Source organism: Homalodisca vitripennis, chromosome 3 (assembly GCF_021130785.1).
Source record: "Homalodisca vitripennis isolate AUS2020 chromosome 3, UT_GWSS_2.1, whole genome shotgun sequence".
Lineage (NCBI taxonomy): Eukaryota > Metazoa > Arthropoda > Insecta > Hemiptera > Cicadellidae > Homalodisca > Homalodisca vitripennis.
This window is the reverse complement of record NC_060209.1, coordinates 133166369-133193419: the sequence shown is the minus strand read 5'-3', so window position 1 is coordinate 133193419 and position 27051 is coordinate 133166369. Positions and strand designations below refer to the sequence as shown.

Genomic DNA, 27051 nt, shown 5'->3' with positions numbered 1-27051 from the left:
TATTGTATTATGTACATTTTATTATTTTTTTGTATTTTTACATTTTATCAACTTAAGTTTGCAACTTTGTTAAACTTTTTCTTCTTCTTCTTTTTCTTTATGTGTTCTGGTGGTTCCTCATCTTCAACAGGATCTTCAGAAGGGAGTGGCCTTTTTTCTCCACTGAAAAATTTAATACTTAGTATAACATCTATATTTGAATTTTTAATTCCTTTTTACAAATAGTATAATACTGCAAGCAAAGTGGTCCTAAATAAATAAGTTATACTTAGCGAAAACTAAAACTTTAAAACATTAGACTATTGTTATACTGTCAGAAGATAGGTTTAAAAACCAATCAAAGCTCACCTAGGTCTATCCTACTTTTCATTTATATGACATATATATAGTGAGCGTTCTAGGTTGTATTACTTTGGATATTTTAATATAGTGGCTTGAAATTCTTTTAATTCTTAATATAAAACAAGCAATAATAATTTTTATCTAAATGAATATTATATTGTGACTATTAATAACTCCTACTGAAATATTTGCTCCTAATTTAAACTCATGTAAAGGAAAACAACTTTCTGGAGTAGCTTATAAAAAAAGTTCCAGTGTCCGATGAATTCCGTATTTGAAAATAGTGTATTTTATCAAATTCTGTCAAGGTTTACGGTAAAGCAGATAAAGAGTCCTGGTAATTAAATAAAATTTATTAAGTCAGTTGGTACATTACCACTTTTTCATACAACTTAATAAAACCTAATTAAAAATGGTTATTTTATGGTAGGTGAAATAAATGTTCTCTAATAAATGTACTTAATGGTTTCAGAATAGCATTTTGGAGTGTAAATTATTCAAATGGTTAGTAAAAAATAATTTTTTTTTTTAATAATACAATACACTGTTTCACTATGGTCTAGAGATAGTACAACACACACAGAAACATAAACCAGGTTGCATCTTCCCAGAGCCAGTAAAACAAAAAGGTTCCGGTGTGTTCAAGTCAGCAACCTGACTCTCAACCAAACTCTTTCCATCTTTCCATTCTTTCTTTATTATTAGGCATGGTTCATGTAATTTGATGGATTCCACACAAATGTATGTATAATTACTGTTTTAAGTAATACCAATAAATTATAAAAAACAGTAATGCATTTTGTAAGATTTGTTCTAATTTTTAGAACTATTAACTGGAACTAATAACTTTAACTATTTATAGAATGCTGTTTATTGATGGGCGATATTTTATTTATTGTTATCCAGTTATATAATTCACTATCTATTTAATACTCTGGATAATGTATGTATTACCCCCAAAATGTTATATGAAATGCCAATATTTAAAAATCTGGAGTTATAGAAGCACCACAGCCACACGAAGAGCAACATAACATTTTTTTTAAAAGCATAAACTAAACTGAGCAAAACAAACAATTGATGAAACTGTAATGGAACTTTATATCTTGCTTTTTAAAGTTTCATTATGGACCACACCAATAAGTCATGTTGACTTGGTGGGGCCATGATTCTGTAAAATCATGTGTTAAAAATAAATAAATAAAATAAAAAATATAAAAAATTCAATTTTTGTAAATGAGTGAGCGAATTGTTTTTAACGATGTATTGTCTCATAGGTTAACGCATCTAAAGCCACTTGACAGAAAGATTTTTATATACAGTGAGTTAGTTATGTACATAATTTTAACTTAAACTAGCCAAAATGTTAATCTTACTTACATTAGCTAAACCTTAATACATTCAAACATACCTCTTAACTGAGATCAAGTTTTTTGACCCCTTAGACAATGCTTTGTCCCATTCTGATTCTGATCCTTTAATGGCATACTGGCTTAGGTTTTCTTTTTTCAATTTCTTCAGTTCTTCACTTTGCTTTTTCTTCAACTCCTAAAAAAAAAAAAAAAATGGATGTTTACATATCATAGAAAGTGATTTAAAACCAGTAAAACGAAATGCAAATTATGTTATTTCCATACACTTATTTAAGTTAAACTCTACATTCTTGTACGCATTTAATTTGCAAAGACAATGTAAGTTTTATTATGGCCATTACTCTTAACCCTTCCAACGCATACGGAAAATCTCGTGCGGCTCAATTTACTGAAAACGCATATCACGGGAAATCTTATAATTCAAGTTTTTGTTTTAGTGGTGAACAGTAGTTTATAAAACTGGTGATATAATGCACTTGAGTGTTGACTGAACATCAGACAACAGCTGTGCTTCATTCATTGTTCTTGACTTCCTGTTATCAATCTATAACTGGTTTTTGTAGCTACCAACCACCATTTTGGACTGTACGCCTGCCTGCGCATTTGACAGATGTTTCTGTATGGGAAGAGTGTCAGTGCAACTATTGAGACCGTTAAATGATATGTCTGCGCAGTGTTTACTGCTGTAGGTGAATAATACAGGTTTTATTTATTTTAAATTGTAATTGTATCTATTCCAGATAAAAGCTTTGACACTAAGAAAACCTTTGAAATTGGCGAATTTCATGTTTAGTATTGTCATACATTTTAATTTGTAAATATATAAAAATCTTTAAAAATTCACGTTTTGTATTTTTTTGTCCTACAATAACTTCAGAAACCTAAATTCAATACAACTTTAAGCGAATTAAAATTTATTTTTCATGTTATTAGTACGCTAGGGAAAAGTGCAGAAATTTACATTCATTTTTCTAAGGGTTGAAGCATGAATATGCATAGTTTATATATATATATATATATATATATATATATATATATATATAAAACATGTATATTTCCATTTTAGGTACGTATAAATAATTTGTTTCTCCTGCAAAATGCACAGTAAAAGCCAGAATAAGAAATGCATTGAAATAAAATATACAGAAATGAGAATTCCATCTGCACAATTAATTTATATGTTAACCATTACCTAATTTACATTGTTTATGAACACATCATATAAAACTGAATATATGTGTTTAAAGCCAATTTTGAAATGTTTGAGCTCCACATGTTTGACATTTAATACAATATGCTTATTAGATGTCTTTCAACAACTCATGTTTCTTTAAATGGTTATCGTTTATGTTCAATAATACAAGCTTCGAAAATAAAATAATATCTGACTCTTGTATGCTTGTAAGTCTCCATATCTATGCAAATACACATTTATTTAAAGTATCCCAATATGACAACTTGAGCATCTTTAGATTAAAGTCTTCAATATTTCACAAAAATTTCATAGACAAACCTTATGAGAATAGTGAATCAGATGTTGCACACAGAAATATATTTCAAAGGTCTATGTAGATGATATTTACAATATTTACAAATTAACCTGTACAAAAATATGTGTGCTAATAATTTATATATCATTTAGTTCACATTGTATAAATTCAAAGTTACTGACATCAGCTGCTTGATTCAGTTCACTGTGAAGACTTTGGAGCCTTTGGGGAGTATCAGAAGGGCGAGAAGGAGCAAGCAGTGTCTCCGCCACCGCCCCTTCCACCAGTGCCACCAGGAACGCCACCATGCGCCGTGTGCTGCGGTTGAACAGTCCCAAAAGTTGACTGGCCGGTAGCTCCAACTCTGAAGATAGGCTGTCCACAATCTTGTGTTGCAGCCCCATTCCCAGGAGCAATGCCTGCCAACAACACCCATCATATCAGATCACAAATCTTAATAAACTGGAATTTTCCACCAATGCTTGCAAGAGAGGGAGAAACTAACCGCTTGCACAGCTGAGAGATGAACATCACCCATCTTGTTGAGGAAATACAGTCGGGCTAGTGTGGGCAGCAAGTCCACCACGAGATGGTAGTCCACCAGATTGTTACAATACATTTCCAGCCTCTTGACATCGTACTTGGTCAACAACACGTCCATCTCCTGCTTGGTCAGTGCTGCAACAGACAATCCATCAATGTTATCATAACATTTACAACTGATCAGTTAGAAAAAGATAAAACATATTCTGTTAGAAGAGGAACTTTATTGAGTACCAGACTTTAAAAACACAAACATCGATGAATATTGACAACTCAAAACCAATTTTCAAGACTGTAATATCAACATATTATTTCAAAATGTATTGACAATTGTACTGCCTTTGGCTTATTCAATAAAAACTATTCTATTCTATTCTAAAAATGCAAGCCTGGGTTGTGACATGGTGTTGCCAGCTGTAACGGAAGAATAACAAAAACAGCTGGCAACAGCAACTCAGTGTTATAACAAAAAATTTAAAATCTTAACATGCAGAATAATTGAACGCCAAAGAACAAAACGGATGTAAACAAACGGAACGAATAGAGACGTCGTTGTGTCACCTCATAATGAGAATCAACTGATATGACAATGAGGCAACGCCGCATGATGAGGGGAGAAGTGGGGTGCGGTAATTGATGTGTCTCTTACTACAATAAATATTAAAAAGTCTGCAGGTCCTTCCTATACACAACACATTGATGAGGCTTAAGTTTTATATATTTCAGAAATTGCCAATGGAATATCTTCATGAGTAGCTTCTTGACAACAAAATCACTTGTAGTAGAAAGAAAAAATGAGTAGTAGTAGTACGTTAAACAATAGTACCAATGAGCTGTGTGTTATTACATGAAGAAATCAGATGAATTGTACAAGGGCAATCCAGAAAAAAGATTATGTTTCACTCTGCAGCCGCTAGAGGCACGACTATCGCGGCCATTTTAATGTCAGAGCTTTTCTCCATACAGTGGCTATCCAGCTGTGCTAGTGAGAGGTTACTGTCGCTCTTTGTTGTTTTACAATTACAATTTAAAATGTGAGAGACAATTGAAAATCCAACGAGTTATGAAGTGCAGTCGGTAACACGGTTTTTGTTGGCTAAGCACAATAAACCATTTGAGATTAGTGCCAACTATGTGAAGTTTATTGGAACAATGTGATTACTGAAGGTGGAATGCATCAATGGTGCATTAGGCTTAAAAATGTCCGAACTAATGTGCATGATGATGAACGGCCAAGTATTGTTACCGATGAAATTGTCCCTAAAGTCAATGAGAAGATAAAGAAGACCGCTGATTCAAAATAACAGAACTTTCCTTTCACTTAGTTTTCCTCAAATTTCAAGGAGTTTGTTACACGAAGTTGTTATGTTGAAGTTAGATTACCATAAATATTGTGCAAGATGGGCATCAACTCATAAAAAATAAACCCATAAAAATCAGATGAAGGCTGCTTCATTGACATTTTTGGGCACTTACGAAAAAGATGGTGAATTGATGTTCAATCGAATCATTAAAGGAGATGAGACTTGGGTAAAACAAGTGAATTGCATCGCAGCACTTTGATGACAATGTGAAAATTCGGGAGAGTGTGACTACCTGGTTGAAGTCTCAGGCGGCAGAATTTTACAATGTTGGAATTTCAAAACTAGTTCACCGCTATGATAAATGTCTAAATTTGTATGGTGACTATGTTGAAAAATAGTATTTTAGTGTAACTTTCAAATGAATATAATACAATTTTTTTCTTGTACTTTGGTTTTTGTTTAAATCAAAATGGGCAGTTATCTGTGGCTTCGCAAGCAATTTTGTAGGTTTTACATATTTATGTACACTTCTGGTTTGAGTGAATTATATTTCCAACGCCAATGTTAAGTTTGCCTTCTTCTCACAACAAGAAAATATGTTAAAAATGTGTATTTATGGCCGTTTTAAATTACTTTGATGTTAATTTTTTGCTTCACAGCTTATTTTGCCTCTTTTTCGATCAAGAAAAGAAAATATATTTATATGTATATACATACACAGCTCTGAAAAGCCTACTTTTGTCAGTAAAGTTGCCATGTCAAGTAAAGTTGGACTACACTTATACCTGCACTGCTAGCAGTTACCTGCTACTTTGTATGCAATTTCGTGGGCGTTGCATGTGTATGTCCACTGCTGGTTAGAATGAGTTATATTTCCAACGCCAATGTTAAGTTTGCCTATCTGTTGAATGATAGTTTAAAAGTTGGCGATGTAATTCTAGAATGAATACTCACTCTGTTGAGGAGGATTGGCAGCCTTGTTCACGACCACACTGAGAGCCAGGGCAGTGGGAAATGTGCGGAACTGGAACGCTAGCAGAGAGACGAACCTGCGACGGAAATCCAGCCAGAACTCCACCAGCCATTGTGCTGTCTTCTCACAGTGTAATGAGTGTAGCATGATGCAACTGTGCTCTCCAGTCAGCTCATTCATTGTCTGCCTGCACCCATTATTATCTATGTTACAACAGTCTTGACACAGTTCTGCCAGTTACCAGTCTACTACATGGTATTGTAAAACATAATTATTATGTATATACTATAGAAAAACTTTTACTACTATATCAATGTTATTTTTATTAAAGTTCGGTAAATCCAAAAGTTTATATTTTGGAAGATATTTAACAATATATTTCCATTGAAAACTTGTTTCAGAAGAGTCTACTTAATGTATTTATTTATAAACCACTAACAGCAGGTGAAGGCTTCAAAATATCAAATCATTACTGAGTGAGTGACAGTATAGACTGGAAAAAATAACTCAGAAATAGCCGACTCTTCACAAATAATTCTGAATTCAACATTCCAATATTCCGTACAGTATTATTAACAATCGTTTACATCAGGAGAGAATGGTGTGCCAAAAAATCAATGCACATGATATGCTGCCATGCCATAGGTTAATTTTCACAAATACATTATATGTTAAAAACTAACACAATCCAATACTTGGAAACTACATACAATATTTTTAAGAGTCTCCCTTAACCCTAATAAATAGTTTTTTTAATCTACAATTATGTTGTTTGGTAATTTTTTCTGTTTGTTTAAAGAGGCAGATTTATAAAGTAAAGTTATTTTTAGCGCTTTTTAGAACTTTTTATATATTCTCCACTATCAGTGTACTTTTGACACCATTATGCAAACAAAGCCAATCATCTAATTATCCGTTGGACATTTCCATGGTACAATAACCACTTGACAAAACGTAAAATACTCCAGGACGGGTGACATGCAACAATACAGGTTGCTGTCTGCACCTTGCAACTATATTGAACTCAACAAGGTGCAAAAAGTCATGCCAGAGTACCAAGGGAGTGCTGACATCTAGTAGAAAATGGCAGAACTACTTGTGCAACACGCGGTTGTCATAGAAAACCTTCTGGTGCAATTTTACAGCAGACAACAGAATATAGCAGGAAATAACAGAGTGTAATATTGTGTCAGTAATCCACCTTTATACAATCACTATGAACGTGATGTTATGTAAAACAACAGTGAAGGGGTTAATGAAAGATTGCAATTGGAAAACTAATGATTTTGTCACAAATTTATAGAATAAACACAGTACGTACGTAATTTACTAATAAAATCACAAACATATTTTAAAACCATACATAAAACATAATTTTAAAATAAAATGTGGCAAATAGTTTAATTGTTCAAAATATATTTCTAACCTCAGATAAACAGGTACAAAGCCAGCCTTTTTCCAAAATTTGAGAAGAGGTGCTGTGAGACCATACGACACTCCCAGATAGTCTAACTTCTCGGGTGGCCTTTCACTTAGTTTCAGCAGGAGAGGGGGAAGAGACTTCCGTGGTTCTGTAAAATATCAGGTTAAAGTAGGTTACAGTTTATGCTAATTTTCAGATACTATTGTGTACACTATGGATACATAAGCCTGAATCAATCAAAATAATAGTATGTATGTTTTAACTCGACCTTAAAAATCTTTCTAAAAACTTCATGAAAATATACAACAAAAACTGTGTTTGTTCAGTCTTGACACAGCCAAATAAAGACAAAAATATGAGAGTTATTTTAAATATTAACAACAATCTAACAATAAAATTTCATACATTTAAGAGTTAGCCATTATTAAAATTGACATAACAAAGGGATTTAATCAAAATATTGTTTTGTAAAAGTTTGGATCAAAATAATCAACATTTCATTCATAATAATTACTACACAAGGATTAGGAGATCCAGAACAACCTGTCCAACTCACCATTGAAAAACAAGTCTATTTTAATATTTGATTTTAAGTCACCAATTAACAACTAAAAACTTTAAAAAATATGAAATTCCCAGTTGGAAATGTCAATGGTCTTATCTAAGCAGATAGAAAATAAAATTATAGATATGTTGGAGTGTTGTAGATTAGCAATGTATGACTAATACATTACAGTCCACTATTATACACGCTTGATTATTCAGTTTCGTATCAGCAAATCAAGAGTTCTTCAAATGCCATGGAGTCTACCCCAAAATACAAGGTGTTCAATAAGCCCAAATATTTTTGAAAAGATTTATTATAGAACTACAAAACTTGATACAGAGTTACATTAGATAAAAATCTAATGTAACACATAATGTAATGAGCTGTTACTTCCTTAGAGAGATGGCCTACAAGGAGTCAGAAGAAAATCTTAAAATTTAAGCGTAGGTTGGTAAGCAGATAAAATTGGAGATCAATTAAGCACTGTATGCAGTAATCAACTACTAATGCTTGATTCATTGCCATTTCATCCCTAGATTATGTCATTGTAATGGGATTCAGCAATCACCAATTGTTCTAGTATTGTCTATGAAGAAATTTATCAATATATCTTGAACATGTTTATATTTACTTAATAATTGCAAATTCAAGCCATCTGTGAACGGCTGCCACTTCCGGTTTGGTTGTCCATTTGAGATCATGTTTGCGGCATTGTACTAATAAAGACCTTATGTGCATACCAACCTATGCTTAAATTCTGACTTCTTGTGGGCCATCCCTCTGAAGAAGTAGCAGATCACTGGATATGTTTTACGTTATATAATTATTATCCGTAACTCTATACCAAGTTTAGCAACTCTAGGTAGAGGTAATGTTCATCAAAGGACAATCTATTTGTTAGTAATGCAAGTCACCAGTCCACTGGATGGATATCTTCACTTAACTTTTTCATAAGATGGCTGAGCTCCTAGAATATTGGAAAAGATGAAGAGTAAATTAAGAATATATGACAATTCTCTATACCCGTACAGTTAACTGATGACTGTAACAATGTATGCTTCCCACCACGATTTTAAATAATTGATGTATCCGTTTCTGTAAACGTAAAAACTATCCAGAATTCTATTAAAGAAATACAATGACCACTATACTCATTTTTTATAAATGCATGAACAGAACCAAACATTTCATTCTTGATCAGTTTGTGATGTACAGCTCTATCATATTTGGCACTTCAATCATGAAATTTATATTTTACTTAGGCTTTAAGAAAACTACTAGTATTGTAAAACATAAAAAAGTTTCTTGAAAATAACTTAATTTAATGTTTTCAATCGGACACCACTTAGGCAAAAAATAAATTTACCAATGGTTTCCTCCAGCAGCCCAACATCATCAACTGCCACACTCTCTATGTGTTCTGCTGGTCGCTCTCTCTCGTCCAGGCTTGTCACTCTCAACTCATAATAGTCCTTGAGAAGAGCCAGAGCCCGTGTCCCATATCCCATCTGGAAAAACCATTATTACTAAACTACAGTGTTACTAGCAGTACAGAACTCAAAAGCAATTACAATGACTGGCTAACAATTGTTTAGTCTGAGATTCTATAAAAAGACAATACCATTATATATGAACACAAGAGTCTGCATGTGTTATTATATAAGCAATGCTGATCTGCCAAGAACATAGTGCAGAACATAGGGTTACAAAGAATGAATTTCTTTACCCAACATACATAATACAGTATTGTCTTCATTTATTGAGATCCAAAACTTATGTTTTATCAATTCATAAGTAAATTCAAATTTAAGATGTACCATTTTATATTTTAGCCCACTCAAGTAAATTTCAAGCCCATTTAAAAGTAACATTTTAGAGGCCTTATAAGCAAACAATACCTGAGTAGTGGATTCAAATCAACTTTTGTAGGAATTATATAAAAAAATGTCATACAATTTCATTCTTCAATACATTTTCATAATGCATGTAAATATGACTCTTCACGTACTTCAGCCTAAGGCTCAAAGGATAAAAGTATTTTGGTTTAAAATAGTACACAGCAATAACAACTACTGCCATGATATTACGACTCGCTCACTAGTATTTAAAATCATCAGATTTTAAATACTAGTGAGCGAGTATTATCAGTTATTAATTTAAAGACTAATTAATAACTGATATTTTTCACTTATTTTTCATATCACCGTCATTAAACAGTCAAATTATTTAAAAAATATCCAAGAGATTTTCTATACTTTATTTAGTATTAGAAATTAAAATAAAATGTACACATCTTACTATAATATTTTTAGTGTGCAATTTTCTTTTTAAAGGATAACATTAATTAATGATTCAAGAAACACAAGTTTTATTGCTAAATAATGGCATGTCTGAGGTATTAGGGTAATAGGCACATCTAGGATGAAATGGGTGTTACGATTCAATGTTTTCATAATTATTTACGTTCAGATGTCAGGGAGAAACAAGTAGACCATAACTACAAAGTCTCATACTGTCTATAAATAATATAATTAGTTTAAACACGATACTCTGATCACCTGGATGAGCAGGATGATGTAATACTTACACTCTGATAGTCAGGATGAGTAGCAATCCGAACAACCCGGGCACCAGATAGAGAGGGAAAGTCCTGATCCTGGTACTGCTGTGCTACAGTCCATGGTATCAGATCTCCGGAGGCTCTCTTACCTTGAGACAGCCCTTGGGAGACAGAACTACGGGATACCTGCCCCTCCAGGCAGACCTGTAAACATACACCAGAAGTGCTTCATGCATGTTCATTAACTATATAAATATTTAAAATGTCTTTACACATTTTTCACCACATCAACACATTCTAAAATAATTTAGTCTGTTAATTACTGCACTATTTAAGTCTAAAATGGTAATTCTCTAACCTGTATAACACAGAGAACTTCTGGAAGAGTGGTGGAGTCAGCAGGAACGGGGCCGAGCAGACAGAACAGGTGATGAGCCGGAGCATCGGACATCATCTGCAGATCATTGGGACTGTTCTGCACAGTACACAATAATATAAGTGGTGTGCACAGAGACATGACGAAACTAACTCATTTTCACAATATTACTCTGGAATTAATAATAATTCTACTTGAAGAACAATTTACCTCTCAAACAGGGCCTCAGTGGGATTGAACAACCTTGTATCCACCACCCACAATTTGGTACATTAGGAATAGTAATAATGAAAACTGTTAAAAATATATTTAGAAGTCTCAATTATTTTTTAAAGATTTTTTTGTGAATGGTAATCTACCTTTGTTTATTACATTTTTCTGCTTTCAGCTGTACAATCTGACAATGAAGCATTTGATGTTGAAACAACGTAAACTTATTACATAATAAATTATTGATATGCTATTGGTAATGCTATTAATATAAGCATTTACATAGTTTCAACATCAAATGCTTCGTTTTGAGTATCTTATTCATAGACTTTCTTCAGACGAACGTGACTCCAGATTCTAGGAGTGAAGTCTGAGACAGTGTTAGATACCAGACATAAGGAAAGTGAACTGGAGCTAAACTCAAAATTCAATTGAATCGACTCTTCCTACCACAGCTACGTTATGTGTACAAAACATAATATGTGCAAAGCTACGTTATGTGTACAAAACATGATATTTGCAAACAAAACTCAAAGTCAATTATATTAATTTCTAGATAGAGGAATAGTGTAAGCATAGAACACAAGGGTTTTCAAAGAATGAAAACTGATAAACTGTATGACAAAAATTATTCTCTTCTAAGGAGTGGCCTATTGCCATGCACTTAATCCTCAAGGGTGTTTTACAAACCCCGGAAGTATACCATGATGCCAACCTATTTACAGTTTACCTATTTACAAACTGGCGAAAACAACCGATCAGATCCTCCTGGGGAAATTCACTACCCTTTGTCCAAACTACCGAAGATGGCATAGTGTTCCCTTGCTATTGGAGAGCAAGTATTCTTACTTTACAAATCAAAATCAATAGCGACCTAGTTATACCCTGTATTATGGATAGCTATCAACTACAGCCAGATACTCTTTGAAGACTTTATCATAAACCAAAAACAAAATAAACTTACCTTATAATGTGAAGAGACAAACAATGACACAATTCTGTGGAGGAATTCTTCAGAGGCTTTATGGTAGCAGAATAATGTATCCCTAGAAAAGTTATTGTATTATTAAATTGTGTACATTTATTACACTTTATATTAAAGATGTGTCACAATTTTAACATTTATATTATCTCAGTTTAGACTTACTTTAAAAATAAACAAGCTAAGAATACGCCACACTACGTGAGGTAGCATACAAAATTTAATCTATAACTAAATGTAATAGTACGTCATATGATTGTACTCAGTGTATATAAAAATGTATCATTTTGTTATTTTCTCATTGTCATCATGATTACCAATGTAAAACTGTTCACTAACACTCAGCCAAATCTCATGAAAAGTCATGCACCACAGTTAAACTTAATGTTGCCTATATAGAAATGAAACTTTATGAAAATTTCAAGTCTATATAATAGGCAAATTCATTAAATGAAACTAAATTACATTCTTTCCCAAGATATCATAGACAGACAGGCAGAAATGACATTTTTCGAGCCCCTCGAGTAATAGGCTTCGCAAACGCTCAGCTAATGACAATAAAGGTTTGTTATTTCTTAAGCACTTTAAAAAGTTTAAATTACAATGGTTTGTTTTAAAAGGAATACACGTTTGCAGCACACAACAGCGAGCCAAGGCAAACATTTTTCGGATGAGAGATCAAGTTAAATAGATGATCAAATATGCTGACAGTAACAATGATGGTGTAAGTTTGTTTCCAACCTGTTGATGTAGTATAGGTCACACAGATCTGGGGGCGGAGTACCAGAGTGCAACTGTCGCACCGTGGTAGCGTCCAGACACAGCAAGTCAGTTAGCCACTGCTCCACACTGTCTCCGGCCTGGTATCGTATCGGCTCCTCCAGCACAATCTACATTACCGACACATATATTACCATATCATAAGCTGAAGCTTTTAATTAAAAGTATGTTGTATAAGTTTGTAATTTTAGCAATCCAGTTTCAATTTTAGAGACTGTCATTATTCTGGATAGGGAAACAAAATAATACAACAAAGGAATGTGTACAGTCATAAAGGGCTTTGAAATCATACACATCTTCCTTGTAAATGATGAATTTAATTAGTTTAAATATTTTGCAATGAATAAAATATATTAAACGATACTTGAATACAGTATTAAAATGGTTAGAATAATGTTTCCAATTTCAATTCCAATATTTATACTTTATTCAGAACTACAAAAAAATGCAAAAACAATATACTGAGTAATCTTAAAGGGCCGTAACGTTTTTCAAGGTTATCCAAATTTTAAGTTTCTCCTAAACTGATAATTAAATTGGTCTATTCTAAGAATATGAAAAGTCTCTGATGATGTTTACAGTTTAAAATTCCATAAGTTTTAAGTTGGTTTCAACTTTTAAACCAGTCCAATTTTTTCTACACACTCTGTTGAAACATATTCCTGTGATTTACACTATAGTTCTAAAATGTAAATATAGATTACACTCATTGATTAATCAATTAGTTGTACCACTCCACTATAATGGAATGTTACTACAAATTCTTGCATTCATTGACTTTTAAATCTAGAATTTATCCAATGGGTATTTAAAACATTTGACAGTATGGTACCTTCACTGCAGCTCTATACTGAATACTTCTCATCTGATTATGCACACAATAAGGCATCTGGTGTGGCCAGCATGTTAAATTTTACAATTTTAAAATCGAAACTTCAAGAGGCATTTCTAAGCTGGTGCATTTAAATATAATAGTACAAGCAAAATAATTGTAAACCTCGTGTAAGCAGCGACCAGTTGCTGCAGACTGATCCTTGACTTTATTAGCTGCAGTGCCGACAGACACGGCTTGCGTCCGCAGCTGCTGCAGTAGCTTCAAAGACAGACTGCGGCCAGTACCCTCATACCTAAATAACAATACAGTCTTGTTAGGCTACTTATCACATAAGTATATTTAAAAGTTTAAATACAATTCTATTCTAGAATGAAGGTTTCTTAAAGCTAACTATCAAACAAGGCTTCTTCGGGCTGTGTAGGCAACATATTGTTGCTCAGTCAAAAATGGAACTGTATTCAAAATGACAAGGAGAGTAATATTAATTAATTTACTACCCCACAATTTCTTTCTAAAAATTACGACACAACTCAGTCACACATCTAGACTTTTTAAATAGCTAAAGGTACCTTCAGATTCTTGAAGAAATCCCTTTGTTTTTATTTGCCTACTTTATTACATGGAGATACAGTGACTTCAATGAATACCTTAACAATTGTACATTTTTTATAAACAATAAAAAGTGCATTTTTTATACTTTCTATACAAAGTACAATAATACTAGTTTGTACTACAGGTACTTTCTTGTTTCTTTACATTTTGCTTCTACTTACAGAATTTAATAACTTTAAACCACTAATATTGTCCTTCTTTAAAAGTCTTAAAACTTTAAAGTTATTTTTATCTATTATAAAAATAGCTTTACTTTTGGGTAATGAATAGGAATAGTATGCAGTCAAATTTAAAAAATTACTTTTGTATGGCTCACTATACTGTAAATTCTGTAGAGATGTATTCCCACTATAGAGTACAGGGCTCAGAATCACATATTTACTGAATTGGTTCGGTGTATCAGAAGCATGCAGACCTCACGAATTCCGATTGAAACAATATACTAAACCTAGAACCTAACAAACATGGATACTGGTACTATTTCAATAATTTTAGATGAATAAACTAAGATTAAAAAACTGACCCATTGATGGTTGAAGCTAGGAAGACAAGGTAAGGTCCCAGCATTGACTTGACGAAGGGGAGAGGGATGGCAGCGGCTTCGTCTATCACCAGTAGCTCTGCTTGACTGAGGTAGTGAGCATCAGTAGGCTGGATGTACTGTATTGCATACAACAGTTAATTAAACTGTATGTGTCAAGTATCTCATTATTCAATATACAATTCTATAACATGGAATGTTTAATACATAAGTATTTATATCTTTGTCTGAGTATGTGAAAAACAAAATGAAAGAGATATTACCTGTTGTACGAATTCTGAACTTGTTTGCAAAACACAAAAATCTAAAGATTTACAAAAGGATCATTAAATAATTCAAGTAAACATTATTTTATTTATTCTCTTTCTACGAATTGGGAAGGAAATTTATCTTGTCCCTACAAACATATATAATGAAAAATTGAATATTGGAGGTTTGTACATTTTATAAATCAATTAAATATACTAATTTTTAAATTACATGCAACTAAACGAAAAAAGTGAACTACAACTAAATAGCTAAAAATGAAAACAATGTTTGCTATTTTATGTTAAGTTGATACATATCTCCCAACTTTAAAAAATAGAAATATCTGTTATTATAAATACATTATAGATTTAATAAAATAATCATCATGATATTTATTACTGTTGAGTCCAAAATGATTTTGACAAAGTAAAAGTTATAATAAAATGCAAACTTTTCTTATGCAAAAATAAGAAAATAATTTTAGAATTTTCCATTAATACATAGATTATCTTTCAATTAAATTTAAACCATTTTCTAAGGACAGTAAATTGTATAAAAAACCCAACTAATTCACAAACATGTTCATAATATTCTGTATTTAATATTTTCATTATTTTTTTGGGAAAACATTGTTCAATAACCACTTGACAGATATTCATAATTTTTGTTTTATTTCTTTTTGCCAATAAAATGAAGAAAATAGTAAATACTTTTTTCTGATAAAAATAAAATACAATATTTTTTAATATGTGTAAGTACGAAAATGGTTTTAACTTTTGAGTTTTATTCAAAGCTGTCCATATTTATTACTTTCTTAGATATTTTTAGCTATAACAAATGAATGCCTATGAAATTATTAACAAAATTCATGTATAATATTATATTTTACTGAATAAAAACAAACATGAAAATCAATTTATAAAAAAACACTACAGCTTGATCACAGCAACAACCGTCCTACTACTGAGAAATATTGAGCTAATACTCTCGTTTAAAACTGTAAGAGACGGTTTTCACGGTCTGCAAAATTTTCTTCTCTCATTGTTATAAATAAAAGACATCAGATAAAGCACAAAATAACACTACTTATGCAATAAACTAATGTCAACAATAGATCGTCCAAGTTTTAAGCACTTGGCAGCAATACTGGATACAATAGAAACAAAAACAAGTTGCTATGGAAACATCCAAATATTAATATTGATATTGTTACACTAATAAATGTAAATTTTGTGCACTGTTTTATGATTTGTGTTTACATCAAAACACAATTACGGAATAAATTAAATTTTGCTACTAGCAAAACGCATAATCCACATCTCACAAATCCATCAGCTCACAGACCATAACAACATCACCATTAATTATCATTCTAAAGATCTATGAAAAGAAAAAAGGCATTAATCGTTACATCGAAACATATTGAGTGCAGCTATATGGTTACTTGGATATTTCAAATGTGTACTATGTTAAATATCATCTAAATACGGATCAACAAGCCAATTGACACTGGAAATTTACAAGGTTTTTAAGGTGTCTGATATGCCAAGGTTGTGGCACTCAGAGGGTTAATGAGAATCGCAGTGAAAGTCATATAACATATTATTAGTTATATTTATTTCTTGTTTTTGCATCATATTTGTTTTGCATTCTTAATAGTATGTAATATCTTCAGGAAACTCATGTCATTTAACATTCTAATATTAACAATAAATTAAACTAATTATATTTGTTCAATGAGAACAACTTTATCGAAATATATATTTAAAATAAATTAATTTTTCATTATATAGGAAAAAGCAAACTAAAACAATTTTTAATTATTTTACTGTACAATAAATTGTTTAAAGTGTTAGTTTGCTATTTTGTTTAATTATAAATATAACCCTATATTGTAAAGTTAATAATATAACATACTTGTTAGGTTTATAAAACTTCGATTTCAAAATTGTGGTGTCTACATTACAAAACGAAACATTTTTTTAAATATTTCAAGCTAGTATAGGTTACCTGAATAGTTTGACGATGATCCCTGAAAATGTTCACTCTGACCAAAGCCTTATTGTACTCTGGGTTTGTTGACTGCACCAAACTGTAGTCAAGATGTTCTTGGTAGGCTAAGGCATCAAAACCTGTACACAGTACAATGATTTTAGTTTAGAATTTAAGTTTTCCTTTTTTCAAGAACTTGTGCTGAACTATTATGTATGTTAACAACAAACTTAATAAAATATTCTATCATAATAACTTAAAGAATATAGTAATAAAATTAAATATACACTTGACTTGTTTGTAGAGTGATATATTGTACTGATAGGCAGAGAAGAAGTTCGATGCCACTTTACTTACAGGCAAAGCAAAGTTTGTCAGATATTATCTAGTTTGAATAAACTAATAGTTTGTCTAGTTTTAGTTGTAATTTTCAATTTGTGAATATAGTGATAGATCCATTTTTAATCTAAAGATACTCATTAATAAGTCATTTTAAGGTATCGTGGCGGATGATGTCTGCACACAGGCTGAATGCCTATGCAAGCTTTATTCCTTATTAATTATAGAATTTATATCTGAGCTAGATAACTAGTAAAACTATTGTTTTCAAAATAATTCTGTTTAGTGCATTACTGTTGTAATTTTTAAGTGTATCTCATGTACAGTTGCTGGAATAAACATTCATTCATTCATTGTCATCCAACCAAGCATGCTGTCCAATTTCTGTGATTTGGACACAGCTATACCTTGGATAACAGTATACTACATATAGGACTTTTATCTATCGATCCCAACATCATCTAACAACGAAACAAAACAAATTAAGAATAAATGCTATTATTGCCAGGTTTTTTAACAACACACAGGCTTATTTTTACATTGAAATGATTATATACTATTAAAATAAATAAATAAATAAGGCCTTTATTCTTGAGCGGATTTCAGTTTACAATCTGTTTTACAAATCGACTCACGTCAAACTAATCATAACAGTACAATTTGTATTTTAAAACTGTGACACCCAAATATTGCGTGCTGGTAATTTACATAGAAAATTCATACTTAAACAACAATACATCATTAAGGTACCTATACAGTTTTAACTTCCTTTTTGAAAGTTTTAACAGACAAAGTCTTTATAACTGGTGGTAAGGCATTGTACTCCTGGGGTCCAAAGTACGAGAAGGACCTTTTTGTAGCCTCCAACCGCACACGCGGCAGTTGCAGCTTGTCGTCCTGTCGAGTGTGCCGTTCTCTTAGAGTCGCTCGCGCCACTAGTTTCCGTCTCAGGTAAGAGGGTTCACCAGTTACCAAAACCTTATGCACCAATGTCACAGTTTGGAGCCTACAAATATCTTGAACAGAGTGTAAATTTGCTCTTTTGCGATAAGGTGAGATGTGGTCAAATTTTTTTAGATTATAAACAAACCTCAGCGCACTGTTCTGTATCCGTGCAAGGATGACATTTGCCTCTTGAGTTAAGCAGCTACCAAACACTGGAAGGGCGTAATATATTGATGGAAATACCAGAGAATTTACAATATGCAGCTTTGAAAGCATTGGAATTAACGCTCTGTATCTATTCAAAACTCTCAATTTACACATTGCACGTTGAGAAATCAATTCAACATGTTTAAGAAAGTTTAGCTGATTGTCAATTATAACTCCCAGGACTTTAACAAAAACACGATCTTCCAAACAAATACCCTCAACAGAAACAGAGAGAATACTCCTGTTCATGGTCTCTTTAATGGACGGTGAGCAAAAATGCACCACAGAACACTTATCTGCATTCAACTTTAGGCCATGTCCTTCCGACCAGTCTTTAACCCTAACCCTACGCAGATCAGCATTGAAACACTGCACCGCTTCATGGACACCTGGAGGGGGATATGTTAGAAGCATCTGAGAGTCATCCGCATAGGAGTAGAGTGAACACGAGGACAATGCAAGTTCAAGATCAGCAGTATATAAAATGAACATAACAGGCCCTAAACATGACCCTTGAGGAACCCCTGTATCCTTCGACAGCGAGGAAGAGCATTTTTCTTTTAACTTCGTCACCTGACTCCGTCCGCTCAAATATGAGCCAAACCATTTTATAGCGATTTCATTAAACCTATAGAAATTTAATTTGGCAAGAAACAGTTCATAATTCACTGAGTCGAACGCTTCAGAGAAATCAAGCGTCGCCAAAATACTTCCAAAACCTTTATCTTTCGCTACATGCAGCTCATCCATAATGTTTATCAAGGCGGAGGTAGTGCTGAAAGACTTCCTAATACTGACCTTTAAAGACGAATTCAAAAAATGTCTTAAGATTCTCTGGTGAGGGTGAAGTGACGAAGATGTTCGCATAGCCAAATGCCACTGCTGCTGCAACAGCCAGCCCTAGAGCCGCTGACTTGCCTCTACCTCTCGCTGCTGTCAGGGACACTGTGCTCCTTAGTGTTTTCTCCGATATGGCCTCAATAAACTTCAATAGTGCTTTACCCTGCAATACAATAACATTAATATATGTTTACATCTTAAAATACAATACTTCAAAGTATACATTTTTACAATTTAATTCTAAACAGGTAATTCACCTGGTCGAGCGTCTTGCAGCAGTTCAGTAGTGAGCTGACAGGCTGTGTGTCCTGCAAGCTCTCCTTCAGTTCTGCCAACTCTTGAGATGAACGGGAGTCAACATTCTCTCTTGAAACTGGTTCTAGGTCTAGCACATGTGACGAGATTGGTAACACTGTCAACTGATCATCCACAACCAAACAGCGCTGACACGAAGACAGTGACAAAAGAAACCTATTAAAAACAAAATAATGTTCATTATCTTCAATAAAGCGGTCTTCAAACAAAATACAGGATATAAAGAGACAATACATAGTTTCTGAAATTTTTGGCCAAAGTAACAGATCCAAATATGCCTACTGAAATTAATAAAAATTATATCCAAAGAGCAATTACTACTTAAATTATTTAAAAGAAACCCCACACACTTAGATATATGTTATTTCAATATAAAAATGTCTTATTTCATATAATCATTTAGGCCTAACCCAGGTGCCCGATTGGACTAATTTCATGCGAGAAAAGAAAACAATTTTTACCTTCTCTATTTATAAACAACTTTAATCCTATTTATACCTAAGTCCTGATCTAGAGACAGAACTGTAATGAACAAATCTACCACATCAGATTCACTTTCTCAAAATTATAAAAACTTCAACCTCTACACAATTAGTAGAGGGATGTGAATCCTTCAAGTTTTTCTAAACAATCAAAATAATTTAACTCAGCTTTTAAGATTAAGAATTGTTAACCTTTCATTGAAGCGTGCAACTACGTCCTTATGCGCTTCAGTGCGGTAACGTTCATGCACATCCATGGTCATGGTGTACAGCTGACGGAGTGAGGAGACTGAGCGCAGCAGCAGTACTACGATACCTCCTCCCTCCACTGTCTCAACGGTGCGGGCCAACAAGTTGGGTTGCAGGGCTTCAAAATCCTAAACAAGCATTAATTATACATTATTAAATTATTTTGTGGTTAAAGTAAATTCATAAGAAACTCACAATAAATTTCAAATCATCTTAGAACTAAACCCACTTTTGTTATGAATCAACAACTTTCCATAACTGTGAAACCTCATTCTGTCTGTGCTTTTAACTGATCATGTTTAAACCAATAACCTTGGAATCTGAAATTTTGTTCTAACTATTAGATAATTATACTTTAATATTCCAAATATTCCAAACAGTAATAACTTTACATGCAATGGTAATAGTAACGGGACATTTGACTCTGACACTGTACAATTTAAGGATTATTGTTTGTTTAAAATTTGGTATTGACGATGAAAGATTGGAAAGGATAATAAGATTTCGGATATTTCGTTAAGGAATAATTTTATTTAAAACTGACCTGTAAAACACACATCCCATACGTGTTACCCAATATCTTCTGGGTCTCAGCATAATAACAGTAACGGATTGTTGTAGACGCTACAAATAGTTCAAAAGGATCATCTTCATTTACATTCAACTTTCCTGTTTTTATCTTCTTTTGCAGCTGTTTCATACGCTTTTTTCTATTGCTGTAACAAACATTCATAGAAATTCTTAATATTAAATATAATTTTAAAATTATTATTATTCTTATCCTATTAGTTTACAAAAACAACAGAATTTTGTTCATTGTTCATAGACAACAGGGTGTGAGCTGAGTAAAGAAAAACATACAATGAAAAACAATGTCGCTAATAAGTTGACATGCCCGCTACAGTCAAGACTTTCCAAAAATATCTACAAATAACTTTCAAGCCAAGAGACAACAATGAAAGATATATAGAAAATCCTTAAAACACACTAGACTTGCGCTTAACATATTTTTTTCAGAGCAGTACAACTACACCTCAAGACAGGTACAAAAACAACTAAGTAAAAATAGAATATTTGGTCTGAACACAGAACACTTAACAAATTTAATATTAAATTTTCCCTTGGCAGGGACAGCAGGAATAGTAATTTAGTGGTTTAGCTTTTAACTTGCATCTGTGATCTAGCAAATCTATGGATATGGTCATGTGGTTCCAGAAACAAATTCCACCGTTTTCAACTGCATACCTGAAAAGCTTTGAAGTTAAAAAATATGGATAAATACTCTCCCTACCAAGACAACATACAATTTAAAAAAATACCATACAAATATAAATTACAGTAAATAAGGATGTTTTTCCTATTTAAATGCCCAGTAGAAAATCAATCTGGTCTTTCTAATTTCAATGCCCAGTGAAGCACAGTTGTCAGTGAAAAAAACCATGACCTTTTCTTAGTGACACCAAGTCAACATCAATTCTGTGCAAAATTGTATGTATTCAGTTCAGTGTTTTAGAGATTTTAGTAGTTTTTATGTTTTTGTTGTTTTTATGTTGTGTAGTTTAAAACAAATATGTAGTTTCTAGATTATTTACGTTTAAAAAGCCAGCAGGCCAGGGTTATAAGATCAAAAAAGAAATAGTTACTTAATGAGCACTTATGAAAATAAACAATGCTATCATTTTATATATTATTTATTAAATCTTAATGTTTAAGAGAATTTCAACCTTTTGAATATTACTTAAGGCTGATTGATTATAAATGGACTTATATCACAGTCCAGTGCTCAAAGACAGTTCATAAAACTGTGTATCAATCAATTTTATTTTTATTAGTACTTCCTTCAAAGTTCAAATTTATTTAAGCTCTCTTATTTATAACATTAGTAGAATATGAAAAATATATAACTCAACTTAATAAAAACTGTAAGCTAAACAGACTAGGCTTATTTTATTACCTGCTGAATCCCAATTCTTTTTTGTAGCACCACAAAACTGATGGACGAGCTTTCACTGTTGCCTTTGATAACATGTGATGCAAAATTACTACCTGTGAAACACAATATTTAATAAAGTAAATAATTACACAAATCAGACTATAATCACAAATAATAGTTGTCAACGCCCTGTTATAATACTATAGACATGTTCATTATTTTACTGCTGGGTATTAACATCAATTAATATTGATATAGACAGATGGTTTTAACTATTGTAAAGACAAAATAAATGGAAAAAGAATAATACATGATATATTCTGTCATCTTCTATTTCAACTACATGATTTTAAACTATTCCATGTTTAGTTTGTGATAACTTAAACATGTTGTTTTCAAAATAAAAATAAAGGAAAAAGCAAAGTTGACTGAAGATGAAAAGATCAATCGAAATGTTGGCAGCGATAATATGTTTTTCACATACCACTCCGCTGCTTATCTCATCCATCCTGAAGAGAGGTTGAAGTGCTCATGTGATCTGACCTTGATTTTTAGGTACTGTCTCAAGGGACATTTTTAGTTTTTTGGCAAAAGCATAAGACATTGCTAAAACCAGCACAAATAAATGTGTCCTGTACGAAGGCGCCACTGAGGCCCACTCTGATGGCCAGAGGCATTTCTGATCGATAATTTCTCAACGCCTGATCACGTCCCAGATCGTCCAACTTTTCCGTCAGATCACATTGTCACAGGAAATTTTAAAATAGGACTAATCAGCTAAGACTAGTATGTAGATTAATGAAGTTAACTTCCCTTACATTTGATTCATAAATACAAATTAGATTAAAATGTATGTTATGAGTGAACTTTAAAGTATACTCTTATTGTGTCAGAATGGACAAAAAAGAGATTGTGTGTTTCCTTTCACTACGAAATAGGAATATAAAATCTTTGTAAACTTCTACAGTAGTGGCTATTACCCTCCTACATAGAATAAAGTGGTGTGGTGAGGTTGTAATATGTTTAGCTCTGAAACATTAATGATCAGCTATATAGAGTTTTATATTTTACTGACAGGTACTTCCTAGAGAGATGTTATTCATTCGATACTGAAGGTGCTGCCATAGCCTGACTGATGGCCAGAGGCATTACTGTCAACCCGTTCAATTTCTAGTTCTTTTCTCGAAATTGTTTGAAATTTTCGGCTTTTTCAAAAGTTAATTGTTTTCTGCTATTTCTTATTTACTCTTTAAGCATTTGTTTAACAATAAATATTGTGAAGTGGCTAAAGCAAACATTTGCCAAACTTTAGATCATCTGTATTAAACCATTATTTTGTAAATGGCCCTACTTAGAAGGGTTCCATGACCCTCTTTTATAAAAGTTATCCGATAGCAAATTATTTTTATTTTCAGGAAAACAAAACAAACATTTTTTAACATCCCAATTTTCAATGGGGGGCTTAAAAACCCCTATGAAAAGACATGACAAAGGGTGTAGAGTTACAAGTACTTTTACTAGTTCTACAAACACGAAACATGGGAGGGGAGAGTTGCATGAGTAAAATATATACTCAGTACTAATGGTCAAAGGAATACACGTGTGAAATGAAAGAAACTGTCACAGGTAATGGGCTAAACCCCCGAGCCTGGGCATTACTGCATCATCATTTCTGTGTTTGTAGGCACTGGACGCGTGCTTGAAGAATTCAGAAATTGAATTGATGTAATGTAATAAACTAGGTTTTTCTTACCATCTAACTTATTCATCCCCTGATATTGTGAGTTTTTATAAGCAGATACCAAATTTTAGGTCATATAATGAAACTTTTAATGATAGAAAGAGTGATGTCTCTCATTGAGGAGACTTTAATAAGCGGCCTACACTCGTTATTCGATTGCTATTATTGAACAGTTCAATATATTATCCAAATTCGATACGTAAAAATCGTACACAATAAGACTTATAAAAAATGGTACTTTGGGATTATACCGACCACACCAGTATGAGAAACACAAAAATATAAATTTATAGAAAAAAACATTATAGAACGAAAAAACTACTCTTTAATTACAAACTTACAACGATTATCAATTGTTAATGGTTTTCCTATGATGCCCAGAATGCAGCAATATCAAGGATGAGTGAGTGTAGTGGATTTCCGCCTTCAGCCGCAACTGCCAACCGCCACATGTATTCAGCTAGGTATGAGTCAAGACGGTGTTGTGCTGTTCCTCGTTGTTTTTTATTACGCTATTTAGCTGAACCCCACATTCGCTCAACCTGTTGAGTATTAGCACCGGTTTCCGGGTCGACAAAATTGTACTGATGGTTAACGGTGAAATGTTCAAAACCTGCTGCTTCTAATGGACGGGCGGCGAGACTCTGCAGTCACGTTATCTACTAGACCGCTGGACTTTGACCTCTGTCTGAGGATGGGGAGGGGTTTGCAATAAGACAATTCCTGTTTTATATTGACGAAATATTGTTCTACGCTAATCTAGTAATCAGTAAAAGCAAAATGTTGAAGCCACTTAAACAAATCTCGTAATTGTACTGTTTTACAATGATAAGCAATTAACACTGTTAGATAATTACATAAATAATGATTTAAAATTATTAAGGGATTGGTGCAATTTTAATAAAATGCAAGTAAATGTTAATAAAACGAAATCGATACTTTTTGATCCAGGTGGTGGCGATTTACCTTTTGAGATAAAGTTCCATTCCACTAATTGTGATTTACTTGTTTGTAACTGTGGAACAATCCAATGTGTGAAAAGCATTAAATATTTGGGAATTATTTTTGATAACAAACTTAAATGGGACGAACATATATTATCTCTACACAGGAAAATAAAATCATCTATTCGAACTTTTTATTTTTTAAGAAATTTCTGTGAAACGTCATTGTTAAGATCGTTGTATTTTGCTTTAATTCACTCGCGTATACAATATGGTATCGTCTGCTTTGGAGGCACATTTAAAACTCTGATTGATAAATTACGAATCTCTCAAAATTATATTTTACGTATTATTTTAAATACAACAGAAAAGGGAAACCTCCTTTCCATTATACCAAACGTTAAATATACTACCTTTCCGTCTTTAAGGTCTTACGTCTTACTACATATTTTCGTGTTTAAAGTTTTAAGTCTGTTCTACAGGAGAAGTGGCAATAAAGAAAATAATTTAAAGTTCTCTTTAATTTATAATATGAACCATTATATATTATGTATGGCTATTTTAAATTGGAAAATATACCCAGAATTCTAATTTGTTAATGTAAAGATTAGTCAATTATATTGTATATACAATGCTGACACTATTCATGTATAAAATGTATACAACTATGAATAAAGAGATTCTTATCTTATCTTATCTTATTCATTTATTCAATTTGTGAGAAATATCTCGAACCTCATATTCATCACAATTTTCAAAGACTCAAAATATTATTTACTTCTTGTTGTGTATTGTTTACATTAAAATTACTATAACTAATGAGTTAAAATCATATGCTAAGTTAAATAAATTGTAATATCAAATTAGGGTAGGATACGATAAGCAGACCCAGTTTTTATATCAAAACTGGCAAACGATATAACTTTAATCATAACCATCCGTATAATCAATCAATACTGATTAATTATATTGAAATATTAACTTAAATAATCTATATCAACAGCTGTAAACACTTTTAAATAATACACGTAGGGTAATATTTCAATTTTACATAAGTAATTTTGGTTATTAAAAATGACAATCAATGTTGCAAAACTACATGACATTACTTTGAAAGATGATAAGACATGTTTTTAATGGCTTCAACATGTTGGACTCGTACCAAAAAACCCATTAGGGTAAATGTGAAATTTGTGTGAGAGAAACAACTGTAACTGTGAGAGGAGCAAATATGGTCGTCTTCAGTTTTCCTAATTTTGGTTATAATAGGCTAATTCGTTTGATGACTGTAAGTATTAAATTCATATTTTAATTTAAAACATATGATTGTTATTGAGGACTATAGATAGGCTACTTTTATATCGAATGATAGTCTAGGATTTGAGATCAAATATTAGGTATCGATGACTATATTCTTTGATATAAAAAACTGGGTCCACTTATCGTACCCTACCCTCGGAATTATTCCTTGGGATGAAAAGAATCAAACCCTATTCTGTAGAATAATGAGTGTAGACCGCTTATTAAAGTCTACCCCTCTTATTCAACAGAATAAGGCAATTTGGTTAAGAAAAACAGAATTGAGTAGTTTTAGAGTGAAGTTAAAAAAAATATGAACTCACCTGGTCTTTTCCTTTATCGCCAACAACAACAAACATTGTCCTATGACCCAAATTAACCCCATTTTCAATTAAAACTCTAATTCTGTTATCAATCTTTTTCCTAACCATTGTTATGATTTTCTGTTTAGAAAAGTTTCAAATATAAACAGATTATTTCAATAACAATACATTTATACTTTAAAATACAACGTATATAAATAATAACACTTCCACCGGTCAGAATACTCACAAAACAATGTAACAAAACAACGCACTACACCTACCTAGCCTAGGTAAAGCAGCAGCAGCAGACCATGCTGGTT

The 27051-nt window shown here is 32.3% G+C and overlaps 1 protein-coding gene across 1 annotated transcript; it reads right to left on the bottom strand.

The window, feature by feature from the left end:
- On the bottom strand, nucleotides 1-27051 carry LOC124357533 (RNA cytidine acetyltransferase). Its single transcript, XM_046809422.1, has 20 exons — nucleotides 26750-27051; nucleotides 22464-22555; nucleotides 21054-21225; nucleotides 20453-20637; nucleotides 19721-19934; nucleotides 19422-19626; nucleotides 17151-17272; nucleotides 14874-15010; nucleotides 13901-14030; nucleotides 12865-13013; nucleotides 12106-12187; nucleotides 10914-11030; nucleotides 10583-10759; nucleotides 9362-9503; nucleotides 7452-7596; nucleotides 6007-6212; nucleotides 3711-3883; nucleotides 3388-3624; nucleotides 1754-1890; nucleotides 1-162 (listed from the first exon to the last, which is right to left on the bottom strand). Exons 1-20 carry the CDS (start codon nucleotides 26855-26857, stop codon nucleotides 48-50), a joined length of 3045 nt encoding a protein of 1014 aa, XP_046665378.1. The 5' UTR covers nucleotides 26858-27051; the 3' UTR covers nucleotides 1-47.

What these genes read in the sequence shown, in the direction of transcription:
- LOC124357533 (XM_046809422.1), bottom strand. Translation starts at nt 26,857, where the DNA reads ATGGTTAGGAAAAAGATTGATAACAGAATTAGAGTTTTAATTGAAAAT. An exon ending in GCTGCTGGAGGAAACCATTG is followed by an intron (nt 7,597 to 9,361) that starts GTAAATTTATTT and finishes GATATTTTACAG; the next exon opens with AACCACGGAAGTCTCTTCCC. An exon ending in AACTGAATCAAGCAGCTGAT is followed by an intron (nt 1,891 to 3,387) that starts GTCAGTAACTTT and finishes TTTTTTTTTTAG; the next exon opens with GAGTTGAAGAAAAAGCAAAG.